General features: G+C 31.5%; 1 protein-coding gene across 3 annotated transcripts in view; it reads left to right on the plus strand.

Moving 5' to 3' along the window:
- LOC126773717 (unconventional myosin IC) overlaps positions 1-15,032 on the plus strand; it is a 37,172-nt gene that overhangs the window by 16,251 nt on the left and 5,889 nt on the right. For 2 of the 3 annotated variants that reach the window (XM_050494811.1, XM_050494812.1), the window contains exons 2-7: positions 10,184-10,340; positions 10,912-11,027; positions 12,761-12,831; positions 13,614-14,005; positions 14,271-14,483; positions 14,757-15,019. In XM_050494811.1, the coding sequence (XP_050350768.1) occupies positions 10,184-10,340; positions 10,912-11,027; positions 12,761-12,831; positions 13,614-14,005; positions 14,271-14,483; positions 14,757-15,019 (1,212 nt within the window). Of the gene's footprint in view, positions 1-7,514; positions 7,598-10,183; positions 10,341-10,911; positions 11,028-12,760; positions 12,832-13,613; positions 14,006-14,270; positions 14,484-14,756; positions 15,020-15,032 lie in introns of those variants that run through there. The other variant, XM_050494810.1, reaches the window with a different exon arrangement.

A 15,032-nucleotide genomic window follows, 5' to 3' on the forward strand; every position in this document is an offset into this window, starting at 1 on the left:
ATTTACAAATTCATTAAATTATGTTATTTTAAGTATTCTATATACCATACCATATAAACTTTCAAATAATGGTAAAAAATTACTTTACCATACTGCGAATGTGGAATATCTATTCAGCTCAATGTTTTTTTATTTAACCCAAGCACTATACTAGATAAAGTGTGACCCTCAATAGATTTCTGAAAATACCCGTAATAAACTCGTTGATCTAGTGGCTAGCTTATAAGGCTGTAGAACTCGCAATCCTGGGTTAAAACTCAGGTCGGGTGAATATAATTTTATTAAGCTTTTCTGTAGAGAAATTCTCATTAGCAGCTTTTAAATTGTCAATTTTCCATGTGTAAAGCCGTTAGTACTGCGCTTTAACTTTTTCCGGTCGTATCTTAGATACACATTTTACTTTATTGACTAAAATAGTCTAAAAAGTAGTTAAATTATCGCCATTTATATCAATATGGAGTATCAGTTGGTCTTGGTACATTAACATAAGCGTTTTGTATTTCTAATCGTTTATTAAAATAACAATATTCAAGTTTATAACGGAAAGGCGGTTATTTTGTTGCTTTTAAATAAGAGTAATATATATTTTTTTATATCAATTTATACATTTGAATTGAAATTGAAGCGTTAATAGCGCGATGTCGTGTAGTTTATGCTTAATTGGAAAGGTAAATAGGAATATTAGTAATTTCTTAAAAAATGGACATTGCTATTATACTTTAAATAAAAACCAGTTAATTTTAGTATTGAATTGAAATTGTTTACCACTTATCTTGTTTCCTAATAATCTTTAGGTGTATCTCATTGTTTTCATTTGTCACTAATAATGAAAGCTACAAAAGAATTATTAATCTTCGCAAAGATATAAATTACACGTGACGCTTGACACTTCTACAATGGCAATAACAAAACAGCAAACGATCCCGGGCCACGCGATGTCGTAAAATTCTTTCACTATAACGAAATATAGCATAAGAAATCAAAACAGAAGCTACATGCTTATTTAATACCTAGTTCTCATAAAAATAATATTTTAAAGATAATGTCACATTCAAATGCAACAAGCCAGAGCTTGTAACTGTTAAGTTAGGTTGTAGTGTTTTTAAGACGTATAAATGTATGAATATATTATATATTATGTTTTGTTACATACTTTTTTCATCAAGATGTTTTCCATCAATGTCCAACGCGATGGATTAGTATAAGATCAAGAAGATATCACATCAATAAACTGCTAATTTGTTCTTAATTGTCATAAAAATAATATTCTAAATATACAAAAATACATATATACACACTCATACACACTAAAGATATAATTTATTATTTGGAAATCAATGCAAAGAAACATACTTAATTTTCTTTAATTATATTATCGCGACAAGTAAATAAACTCTTTTTAACAACAATATTCTTATGTACTAAAAAAGTACTTTGCTTTATTATCTACATAAAGAATCCTTGTTCTAGTATAAATTAGTCCTTGTATGGCCCTAACAATACTGTCGCTCATATATTATGAATCACTATTCCATCTAGCAGTCTGACGTCATGTATGCACAAACATCCTCAGCAATGACCTAGTATCCTGATCCGGTGCAGTGCGTAGGGTTGACATTTTTTTTAATTCTATACAAACTTGTAACATGAATTATATACGTTAATATAAAAAATATATCATACTAGTATACCTAATTTAAATAAGTTTTCCTTTTTAATTCTCTAAATGTACGTTTAAACAAAAATAAAATCACCCTCCTTGAAGCAGTACATTGTTAAAATTCGCCTACATTGTTTTCATTTCAAACCGTCCATAAACTCCTCAAGCCATTGAAATCAACGTAAATTCATATCCCAGAAAATTAATATTACATCCCTGTGCAGCAATGACCTAGTGCCCTAAATCCGGCGCATTGCGCTCCCCTATCTATGAGGAAATGACCAGTTGGTTCAGGAGAAATCAATCATTAAAGGCAAATGCATCATTATTAGTAAACTTATCTACTTTTTATCATAGGATTTGTGTGATAATACATTGACGCATTTTATTGATTAAAAAATAAAAACTGTTTCAAGTTATTCAAACGCTTCGAATTCGAACATAAAATTACTAATTAACTAACTACAAACAATAATCTTAAAAGTAATAATTTAGAATATGTAAAGTTTAATTTTTTTTATTTGAATATTATATTGTGGCAAGAGCAAAAATTATTATGAGTTTCGCATTCGCAAGTTGTTATCGGATTCGATTTATAAAATTAAGTAATATTATTTGATGTCATTACGACATTATCTTGTACTAATCTAGTAATACGTTTCTACATGATTAAGTGTTTAATAAATATCCATCGTCAGGCCGAAAAAATGCATAATCTTTTTCAATGTGTTTTAATTTCAATGATTTATTATTCAATATTATAATTTGATATTTTGCGAATACAAACTATATTTTCTAAAAGAAATGTATTGAGGAAGATGTATAAATTCACACGGGCAATAACGTCTCGTGTTGAAGAGAAGGTTTGAGGCTTATTTAGCCATGCTGTTCTAATCGGGATTATTGGAAACAAAATCAAACACACACGACTGTTTAAATTTAGTGCCAAGGCGAATAAGTGCAAAATTATATTTTTTCTAGAAAAAAGCCTATACTCTAAACTTGAAAAGCTAAACCTTATCTACATACATAATTTGATCTTCTTTTTTTTCCAAAATCATAATGAATTATTCAACTTTTTTTTATAGATTAGGAAGCCGGACGAGCATGTGGGCCACCTGATGGTAAGTGGTCACCAACGCCCATAGACATTGGCATTGTAAGTCATGTTAACCATCGCTTACATCACCAATGCGCCATCAACCTTAGTAACTAAGATGTTATGTCCCTTGTGGTTGTAATTATACTGGCTCACTCATCCTTCAAACCGGAACACAACAATACCAAGTACTGCTGTTTTGCGGTAGAATATCTGATGAGTGGCTGGTACCTACCCAGCAGAGCTTACACAAAGCCCTACCACCAGTAAATTTGAACATTACACTTGCTTATTGATAGTCAGACCAGAAAGTACCGCCGGTTTGGAAAAGAAACGGTCCTGAGAAGAACCGGTGAAAGAAAATCAGCGGGTTTTTTTTAAGTCGTTAAAGCGATTTCCGAGATACAAAATTATAGTTTAATTAAATGAATATAATAAAAATGCTCTTTTAATATTTTAAAATAATTAGGTACATTAAAAACATTTAATTTTTCACCGAAAAAACTACGTAATAAAATAGATAAAATATTAGGTTCAGTAATTATTAATTTGAGTTTAGAAAAAAAATAATTTAATATTTTTTTAAATAATTACTGACCTGCTTGCTCAGACCGATAATCCGTTTTGAGGAGAAGCCTACAGACTGAATATGTATCTTGCGCTTATACGTGTGATTTATTTATGTATGCAAATTATAAAAATAATTATTAAAAAGTTAATAAATAATTTAAATAAGCAACGTTGTAAAATGCTTTAAAACGTTTTAATCTTAATTTAAACTACATTTATATAATTATGTAGTTACTATTTGAAAAAAATTAAACTAATCATAATAAATTATTATATATTACTTTTTAAATACAAATAGATATTTTTTTTCGATATCTGTATTAATATTTTGCCTAAAAAGTTATAAAATAGAATTTAAAGCACAGCTCTTTTATGATAAAAAAAACGAATTCGAATTTAGAGCACAAAAAATTCGCATAATGATTGCATTATATTTCGTTGAAACCTACTAGATTTTTGGCGACTTGAACAATATGTCAACTGAATATGAAAGTCGCATAATGCCATGATATTTAAGCTAATGCCAGCACGTTGACATTCTTGAAATATCACGCGGTTAATATACTTTTTTAGAATAATCATCATAAACATAAGTACGTTCAGAATTAACGTTTTCTTTGTTTTCTGCATTCCGTATTAAAAAAAACTTACTTATCTTTTAATACTAAAATATAAATTTAAAATATTTTAAATCTGTCATTTATTTTTTTTTTGAAACTGCGTGGCAAATGTCTCTCCTTTTTTGAGAGGGTGTTCCACCACGCTGTTCCAATGCGGGTTCCAGTATGAACTAAATTGTATAGGTACATAAATTAAGCATCTAATAAATCAGTGGTTCTTGCCCGACTTTGGACATTGAAACTTAATAAAGAAAAAGTTTTCGCTAATATTGAATTTTTAAACATTACGTTTATCTCTGATAATTCTCTACAGAAATCAAAAGCTGAAGTTGCGTATAACATACGGAAATAGGGCTCCAGAGCTTAATAAATAAAAACCTTGAAGATTTGTTATTTTCGGACGACTCTAATGCTATTACAGAATGTTTGATTAATAAGACTATCGGAAGCTTTGAAAGAAAATATAAATGCAATAAATATGCTCAGAGAAAAAAGACCTATAAGATTAAATGGATAACTCCGGTTATATTATAATATTTTGAAAAAAGATATAAAATGCAAAACACCGTTACTTCTATCAACCAACGCGTTTTCGAACATCGTGGAACGAGTTTCGTCCAACCTTCATCAACCTTATAGAGGATAGAAGTGGGATTATGGACTGTTAATGTTACTTTGTGCAATACATTTTGCGCGTGTATAACGTTTTTAAGCAAAAAATATTGTTAAGTCTTTCATCATCCCATCCCAGTTTTGTAACAATTACATGAATCATTGAAATAAACGTGCAAGTAAATGCTATAAATATGGATATTTCTAATTAGTATTGTATAATATACTGTTGTAATATGTTATGACAAGTGTGGTTGAAATAAATTTTTTTAATTCTTAAAAAAATCAAAGGAATTTTTTAAGAATTGGTATAGAACGGACTTTCGCTTGCCCTTATCCCTTAACTTAAGAGTTGAAGTCCACGCTGTTTTCACCTCCATCCCTTATCGCGTCTCCTCAACTTTTCTAATTCTTACTAATATAATTTGATGGTGGTAGGGCTTTGTACAAGCTCGTCTGGGTAGGTACCACCCACTTATCAGATATTCTACCGCAAAACAGCAGTACTTGATATTATTGTGTTCCGGTTTGAGTGAACCAGTGTAATTACAGGCACAAGGGACATAAAATCTTAGTTCCCAAGGTTGGTGGCGCATTGGCTATGTAAGCGATGGTTGACATTTCTTACAATGCCAATGTCTAAGGGCGTTGGTGATCACTTACCATCAGATGGCCCATATGTTCGTCCGCTTTCCTATCCGATAAAATATATATATCTACTCCATTACAAAGCTAAGCAATATTTTTAGTGTTTTCTTATTATCTATACAATCCTTGCATTCTTTTCCTGATATAACTTTGATCCCTCCTCATCGAAGAGCTGTTATTCCCACAAACTCTAGTTATTCACATATACATTTTGTTAAAACTCCACTAATATTTGTGTTATATTACTTAATCCTTTTTAATTGTTATAAATAGTGTTTGTTTTCGCCTTGGCGAAATATAATTGGAGTAATTAACATCATATATAATCAACTAATTACTCAAACTCGTTACTTTAAACAAACTAATTATTTAATGCGATTTTTTTTTCACATTAAATTTTGAAAAATCGTTTGTTAAATGTAAAGCGATATTTAGATACTGCCAATAATATATTGTTGTTTTAGTTGATACAATTTTATTATTTCAAATTTATTACAAGATATTTGGAAGTTAGGAAGTGTATGACAAACAGTACAGGATTCAAGTTCATCCATTCATAAATAGACGTACTGGTAAGCTATGAAAAACAGTAGCTTATATATATCCTACTGTGGGACTCCTCTCCACTCGAGGAAAATTTTTGGAGCATATTAAGTAGAATGTAATGAATGAAAATGATTTTATAATCTTGAACATATATGACAACAATATGATATATTATTTATTTATTCATGTAATTTTAATAAGCTTTTGTGTTTCCTGTAATTAAATTATTTTATCATGTTATTTGTATTTCAATGACAAACAACGAGAATGTTTTGCAATTAAAGGATATTTGTAGAATTAATGATATCATCGTTAATTGAAAATAACAAATAAACTTTAATTAACGAATACTACTAGTAATAGCATCAGAAACAAATTGAAACTTTTTATAAACAAACCAAGATATACGGTATTTTTTTTCGTCAATAAATATTTTAACCTCAAATAATCTTACAGTTTTAATTTAGTAAATATTATCTGTGTAATCCAATAATTTATTATGATTCGTATATTCGTATTCGTATTTTATTTTATATACAAGTGAAAATAAAACCTAATAATAATATATGCGGAATAAAAACTTCATCATCATCAGCCGAAAGACGTCCATTGCTGGACAAAGGCCTCCCCCAAGGATTTCCACGTTGCCCGATCTTGCGCTGCCCGCATCCAACGGCTTCCCGCGACTCGTTCTAAGTCGTCGGTCCACCTTGTAGGGGGCCTGCCCACGCTACGTCTTCCGGTTCGTGGTCGCCACTCGAGAACCTTTCTGCCCCAGCGGCCGTCGGTTCTGCGAGCAATGTGCCCCGCCCACTGCCACTTCAATTTACCAATTCTTCGGGCTATGTCGGTTACTTTGGTTCGCCTGCGGATTTCATCATTTCTGATTTGATCTCGCAGAGAAACTCCGAGCATAGCCCTCTCCATTGCCCTTTGAGTGACCTTGAGCCTTCTTATGAGGCCCATTGTGAATAAAAACTTAATTGTGTCAAAATGTTTTATTCGACTGGCTTGATAAAAGTATGTAGTTGTGATTATACACATACGAAGTCATGCGCACACAGGCTTAGAAATAACAAAAATTGACAAGCGGTAGTAGAAATGAACCCTTTTAAGCAAGGTCGCGAAATCTAGCATATTTTTTATCAGTACCGAGTTCTGGGCTATGGCTGTCGATCCGGGCACATGGAGGAAGTAGAATCGTGCATTAGTGCGGTAACTTGTGTTTGCGCAAATACCAGTGTTCCTAGTAGTACCTGGATAGCTAAATCCGGGTTTAACCCATTCACATTAAACCTTATAGAAAACAATCTGAGTCACTATACTTTATCCACCGACCAAATACCATATCTTCAATGCGTGAAGTGCTTATCTTAACATATTATCTTCAAATCGAAACTGTTAACGTTACTTGTTTTTTTTTTTATATAATAAGCCAAGGCTATTTACGTTAATTGTTTTTTTTTAAATATAATAACCAAAAGATAAGCTAATGAATTGATATACAAATTAACCACAATTTTGAATTGAACCATTCATGCGAAATATTATCTTATCCTGGATAGGTTTGATATGAGCATCCGTGACCACATCAACAATGTTTACGGTTCCCAGACTCATTAGTATTTATAGCGATTATTTCGAAATTATCTCTCGTCCCGCAGTCTCTTACGCGGTTTCATTTAGACCTCATGTCTAAATGTATAGAAATATATTTATTTATTTAAAAGTTTTTTTTTTCAATCTTGTATACGGCTTGTATTGTGTTTCAAAAATGGGCTTCGGTGAGCCGAAAAAGTGCGATTGCGGCTTTTTATTTAGGATTTTGAAACAACGTGAACGGTAAGACTATCAATAATATATAATAGGAATATTAACATTGATATGTGTTTATAAATAAAAAACCCGCTGAGTTTCTTTCGCCGGTTCTTCTCAGGTCTGAGATGTGTATTTCCGAACCGGTGGTAGATTTATGACAATCAATGAGTAAGTGTAACGCATTCTTCTATTGAAAAAAGATTTTTGACGTTTATTAAAAAGAACGCTTATACATATTTTATTCCCATCGATTAATTTTATACAATATTTGACAAAGTGATAACTTATCTTATATATTTTTTATACTGTTCATACACAGTTTTCTATATGTATATTCACTATCTCTACGTACACAAAAAATATTAGATAATTTTATTTATCAGCAATATGCAAATTTTATTTGGCTAATCTTTACATACTTTACATACGTAATAAAGATCATAGAAAACGCTTATGTGCTTCTATGTGTTCTCTGGTCTATATCATATATACTATAATAATACTGCTGGTATTTTTTTACTTCTTGTCCATATTTTACATATGTGCCTATTACTAGCTTATAATATACACATATGCTTAATAATGTTAATTGACTGCTTCTTTGTTAGTAGCTCCTGGTTTAGTGGCTATATATAAGATATATGTATAAGAGCGCAGATCCCGAGGTCCTGGGTTCATATCCCGCGGCTGGGCTGTCGATAAATTCTCAGTTGGAGTTTTGAAGTTTGTGCTGTGTTTATACTGCCGTGCCTCGGAAAGCACGTAAAACTGTTTGGTCTTGCGTTTGTGCATCGACTCTTATGTTATTAGTTCTAAGCCTTCTCTTTAAAAGGAGAGTAGGCCTTAGCCCAGCAGTGGGTTACTTATGTTTTATATAGCGAAGCGAGCACGCTAAGTAAAAAAAATACTCGAAAGATTTGTAAACAGTAATATTGGAAGGTGTTGCTAGCAAATAAAGATATAAAGAAAAAAAATATCTTATTTAAATTTCTCCGAGTGCAATATTATCTACTAGATACGGGAAGAATGACGCGTCCGTCCAAACAATAATACGTCTTCCATTGTCTTAAAGACTTTCCGATAAAAGGTCATTTTTAAATACACTCGGAATTAGAATTATTATTATCAACGCCCATTAAAAAAACGATGACACTTAATTATTATGTTTCATAAATAAACCTGTACATAGGAATTATTATTAAAGAAAATAAAAGTATTTTCAAAATAATCAATTATAATTAATTCCTATTTATTGTTATTACTTGGTAGGGCTTTGTGCAAGCTCACCTGTGTAGGTACCACCCATTCTTCAGATGTTCTACAACCACAAAACAATATTTTGGTTTTATTGTGTTCCGGTTTAAATACAGGCACAAATGACTAACACCAGCGATTAAACATTATTAACATTAGCGATGTACGGAATGGTTAATATTTCTTACGTCACAACTGGTGATGAACCAACAGATTGCCTGATTTGATATTTCATAATATATATATTTATTTATGTTAGTGTTTTTGTTGTGAATAAGCACGGATCCAGATTTCTGGCTGACATGACATAACATAAGTAATTTGGAATAAATTTTGAATATATTTATTTCCGAACAAATCAATTAATGATAATGTTGAAACAATAGTTACAAAACATTCCCTTTAAAAAAAGTATTCAATTGTACTTCAAACTTTTTGAATGAAACCATAGTTTTGTTTATAAACTTATTGTTGTTTTAATACGCCAGATTCTAATCATAAAAAATAACTTATTCATTATGTTAATCTTAATTTTTGTAACACATACATACATCTAGAAGGCAATTATTATTCCACGCAAAACTATGAGTGATTATAACATAAAAATGGTTATAAAATATACCGCGGTGTTCTAAGAACTGACCAAATCTAGATTTGCATTACAAAGATTCTAATATTTTAAGTTAATCAACAAAATCATCAACGTGAGTGTCCATTGATGAGACAAAATAAAATTAACTAAAATAACCAGTAAGTGTGAAGTTTGTAGGTCAGACGAAAGTTGGTCAGTGTTTTCAGTGACATGATAAATCCGGATTAGAGGAGTAATCCTCGTAGCAATATTGTCACAGAATTGTATTCACAAGGGTCGAGTATTTTCAAGTATTATATGCAATGAACTGTATGCAGCTCATTTTGACATTATACACTATACATAAATAGGAAGCAGTTTCAAATCGCCTTTTTACAATTTATTGTATTGTTAAAATATAATATTTAACTAATATTTTGGGACGCTAACGATCAGCTCCAAGATTAGAAGAACAATTCGTTTTCGAAGATGGAATACAGTTTTAATTTTAAACGAATGTACTATAAGACCTCAAACGAATGTACTATAAGACATGTTACGATTAAAAGAAACGTCCTGTTATTTGATAAAAAAAAATGATAATTTTTCATAGTAAGATCAACGTTTGGGAAAATGATGAATCATTTTTTTATCTCTGGTAACAACCACTTATCTCTGGTACAAACCACTGGTAATATAAATAAACCAATAACTATAACGAACATATACTAAACGACAGAATTTATATATTTTTTTTAATGACTATTATCTCTGGTTCTTTGCAGGTACGTGCGTCCGGTGTCCGTGCAAGGCGTGATGGAGCACGCCCTACAGCATCGGGAGCGAGTAGGCGTGCAGGACTTTGTGCTGCTCGAAGACTTCCGTTCCGAAGCAGCGTTTATTGACAACTTGAAAAAGCGATTCCACGAGAACATTATTTATGTAAGTTTTTGAAGATATTTTATTATAACTTCATTTTTGTATTTTCTGACTGTGGTCGCTACGTCATTATCGTCGATGTCACCCATTGCTGTCCTCGCTTCGTTGTTTACCAGTATACCAAATATCATATTGTTATATTTAAGAAAAGTTACGGTGCTTGGCAACTGAATACGTAGTTGGATTATAATTATAATACTCTCATTAAACATTACTTTTCTACTTTTAAAATCTATAAATGTTTGCTGGAAATTGGGGTCCAATTGTAATAGCATATTCATTGTCCCATAAAAAATACTATACCTGTGTGATCAACTAACAAAGGTAACAAGTTGAACGGTGAAAAATATTATATATACGTCGTGCAACTATCGTGTCAATAATTTTTTTACTAATATAATGGACATAGGAAACATGGAAACATCCATCCAATTTTATATTTTCTTTTGGAAATTTAATTAGTATTAGTCCTTTTAAAACTCATTAAAAATACGATAAAAACTTTTTAAATATTATATGAATAAAAAAAAAATATTAGTATCTTATAACAAATAATATGTTTATATTATTATAGACGTACATCGGAAATGTGCTGATTTCCGTAAATCCATACAAGAATCTACCGATTTACACCGAGGAAAAACAAAAGTTATATTACAAGAAGGCCTTTTTCGAAGCTCCACCACACGTGTAAGTATCTTTTTAATTTGTTAATTGTACTAATAGCTACACTCGGTTACTTTAAGCGTTTACTAAAAGCGCTATCAAATAGTAGCAGCCACTTCGACTAGCGTGTGAGGTACATGACTAAAATGCTGTTCATTTTTTATTAAAATAAAATATATTTATTTCGAATAAAACAGTTATATATACTAGTATAATGAAGAGCTGAGGTATATAAGTGAATAGAATCAAAGAGTTTCTATATGTATATTTGTGTTTATAAATTATATCGCTGTTTAACGTTTGTTTAGTTAAATGCTAAATAGTAAAAATAATAGTCAGTTTTGTTACAATAATAAAAAAAGGCAATAATATTCGATATCGTATCAATAATACTTATATCACGTATATTCATTATTATCAATGTACTTGAAATATATTCCATTTAAGTGTAGAAAAGATAACAGAGGTATGTATTTATTTGTTAAAGGATCTTCAAATATATAAAAATAGAAATATAGTAAGAGAAATCTTAATTGTACAAATTGAGCCGAGATCGTTAGAAGACATGAATTGTAACTTAATTTGTGTTAAGAATTTATTTTATTTTTAAATTATATTTGATAACGACTCGTCATTCGTAGAAAAGTACATATTTGAGAAAATTAATTTCTATTTATCCAAGAAATATATATTAAATTATTATTTATTATTATGTTGTACCTACCTTTACCTTTTTATGTTTTTCATTTCATTTAAATTTTATTTTTATAATAAGCTTAAGATCGTAAATATAATAAGTACTACAATGTCTTCAAATATACGGAGGGCAGGCGTGTGTGCTAAAACACAAAATCTCTCAACTTTCGAACCGAAATGATTAACGAGGCAGCTTACAGTGATTACCGAAATGCTTCAACGGTAGAACATCTGAATCTTAGCCGAATTATATAATTTTTCAGAACACCATTCCACTGAAATTTCATGTGCTTAATTTGTGTTCGTAATTCATCTCTCGGTGAAGGTAAAAAAATCTGTATTTGTTGGATGTGAATCTTACACGTGTATCCACCATTCCGCATCGGAGCTGCGTGGTGTACAATTTATTAAAACGCTACTCAAACGCTTTTCACATTCTCTGAATCTTTTTGCCGTTAAATTTATATTTATATTTCGAGAATTTAGAATGTATACGACACGTCATTTGAATTGAATCATATCTACTTATACCTAAGATAATAATTGTAGCTATTATTTCATAGCTTTTCGAATTGTTTTATACACAACGGTATCTCTTTATCAGCACTCAAGAGCGATAGACTAGTATTTATCGATGATATTGCGTCGATAAAATGACTACATTATGCGAAAATTAACGATATATTTGATGTCATAAATATTTGCGATAATGTATAAATATCAGATATAATTTATTTCTTTCGAATGTTCTTATATAAGCCAAAGAAAGGTTATAATTACATTCAATCTTTTCAAGTTATTATTAATAACAACAATAATTAACAACATGAATAGCATGTACGTGAATAGCTTTCGCCCGCGTGTTAGTGAGGGGTCAGATGATTCCTTACGATGTTTGATTCCAACACCGAGCTTGAGATGAATTATAAACAAATGTTCCTTTTGCGATTCTCGGAGCGAGAATTGAACTGAAATGAGCTTCTAAATTCATGTAACTAATGATTCTGTTTAATAAGATTTCTAAGAAACTTTTTGGGATTCTAATACACTTTTTGTTACAGATTCGCTATTGCCGATAACGCATACAGATCTTTGGTTTACGAACATAGAGAACAATGCATCTTGATTTCAGGTAGATACTTAATTAATCTATGAAAAATAATTTATTTATAAGTTTTCCTCTGCGTATTAGCGGGGATAGTGCAGATGTTAGTTATAAAAAAACATATTCTTCCTTAGGGTTCAAGCTAGATAGATAGATAGAGTGAGTTTCACCTTGATAATATTAGAATATATTTACATTTGGACTTAAATACAAAACAAATCAATATAAAAAATAGCTACGGTAAATAAATCATGACCGCGAGAAATAATGGCAAGATTGTATGCTAGTAGCAATCCGCACTCGATCCGCATTCCGCTTCACGGTGTTATACTATTTATTTAATTTTAAAACATATAATTAAACTTAGTCTCAAAACACTTCAACGGAACGGGAGTTACAAAAATTGCTAGTCCTATGTCTCATTGACTTTTCCAAGCTATTTACGGTTAATTTTGGTATCGGATTTAAATAAAATCCAGTTCTAATCATATGGAGAATCCGAAATTATCTTATTTCGACGCCTTAAAATCCAAAACCCTAAAAATCAACAGTTTTAGTTCACCCCATATGGTATTAAAAGCCATTTTTTACTTTTTGTATTTTTAAAAGAACCACCATAACAAATTACATATATATGTATATTACACATTACAAAACATTTACAAATTACTTACACTTACAGGCCTCAGTATGCAAATTTCGACTGGTTAATGTACAATAACTTTTCTTTAAATATAACATTGAATTTTATTCCCTAAACTTAAATGTCGACTTTTTCTAACAATAATTATAAATGACTTGATTAACAGGTGAGTCTGGGTCTGGTAAGACTGAAGCCTCCAAAAAGGTTCTTGAATATATCGCAGCACGTACCAACCACTTACGCAACGTGGAAAATGTCAAAGATAAGCTGCTACAAAGTAATCCTTTACTGGAAGCCTTCGGTAATGCCAAGACACACAGGAATGACAACTCCAGTCGATTCGGCAAGTACATGGACATTCAGTTCAACTACGAAGGCGCTCCCGAAGGTGGACACATCTTAAACTATTTGCTGGAGAAGTCGAGAGTAGTTAGTCAGATGTCTGGTGAAAGAAATTTCCATATCTTCTACCAGTTACTCGCTGGTGGTGATCAGGAACTATTGAAGCATTTGAGACTACAGGGAAGACCAGAGGTTTACAAATACACGACTGATATGGTAAGTCTACGAAAACTTCATGTTTGAAATGTATATAATTTACCACCCGCGGCTACACCCGCGTGTAAAGAGAGGAGGTTAGATGCATAGCTGTTAGGTTAACCTATGTTGTAAGACAGAGTATAAACTATCTGTATTCCAAATTTCAACCAAATCCATTCAGTAGTTTTTGTGTGAAAAAATAACAATGATCTATCCATCATCACGATTCGCATTTATTATATAAGTAGGATCATGGTTTAACGAAATATTTTTTCAACCTCAGGTCACGCCAAATAGTCAGAAGATGAATGATGCGGAACAATTCCGAACTGTCAGAGAAGCGATGAAGATTATCGAGATCGCTGAGAACGAGCAAAATGAGATGTTCGAGATAGTGGCCAGCGTGTTGCACCTTGGAAACGTGAAGTTTGTGCAAAACGATAAAGGCTACGCAGAGATACTAAATCATGATGCCAATAGTGGAAACGTCGCTGAGGTAAACGACCTTTTTGTAAATTGTTATGATAACCTCTTTAGAATCTTGATCTACTTTTAGCTATACTTATACTAGAAAAAACAAATAGCAAATAGTACAAATACACATATATTATATAATACTTGCCGTCTCCGTCCCGATTTCGTACGGGTGGGCGAGAATAGTTCAGTAATATACACCTATACAAAAAAAATATATATGTATATATAAAGATTAGTACGATTTATAAAATTAAAGCACAAATAACTAACCAAGGTTTTTCTCACACCATAGCTTCTGAAACTAAATACAACTAAACTTCGTGAAGCGCTTACCAGCCGCACCATCGAGGCACGCGGAGATGTGGTCACTACCCCCCTTGACCTAGAACAGGCGAAGTACGCACGGGATGCGCTCGCCAAGGCTTTGTATGAGAAGCACTTTAGGTGGCTCGTCTCCAGGGTCAACTCTTCGCTAGCCCCCAAGGAAAAAGATCCACGCGCATCTGTAATTGGAATCCTTGACATTTATGGATTCGAGATTTTCCCAAAGAATAGGTATAATATTTAA

This window comes from Nymphalis io, chromosome 15, assembly GCF_905147045.1.
Source record: "Nymphalis io chromosome 15, ilAglIoxx1.1, whole genome shotgun sequence".
NCBI lineage: Eukaryota > Metazoa > Arthropoda > Insecta > Lepidoptera > Nymphalidae > Nymphalis > Nymphalis io.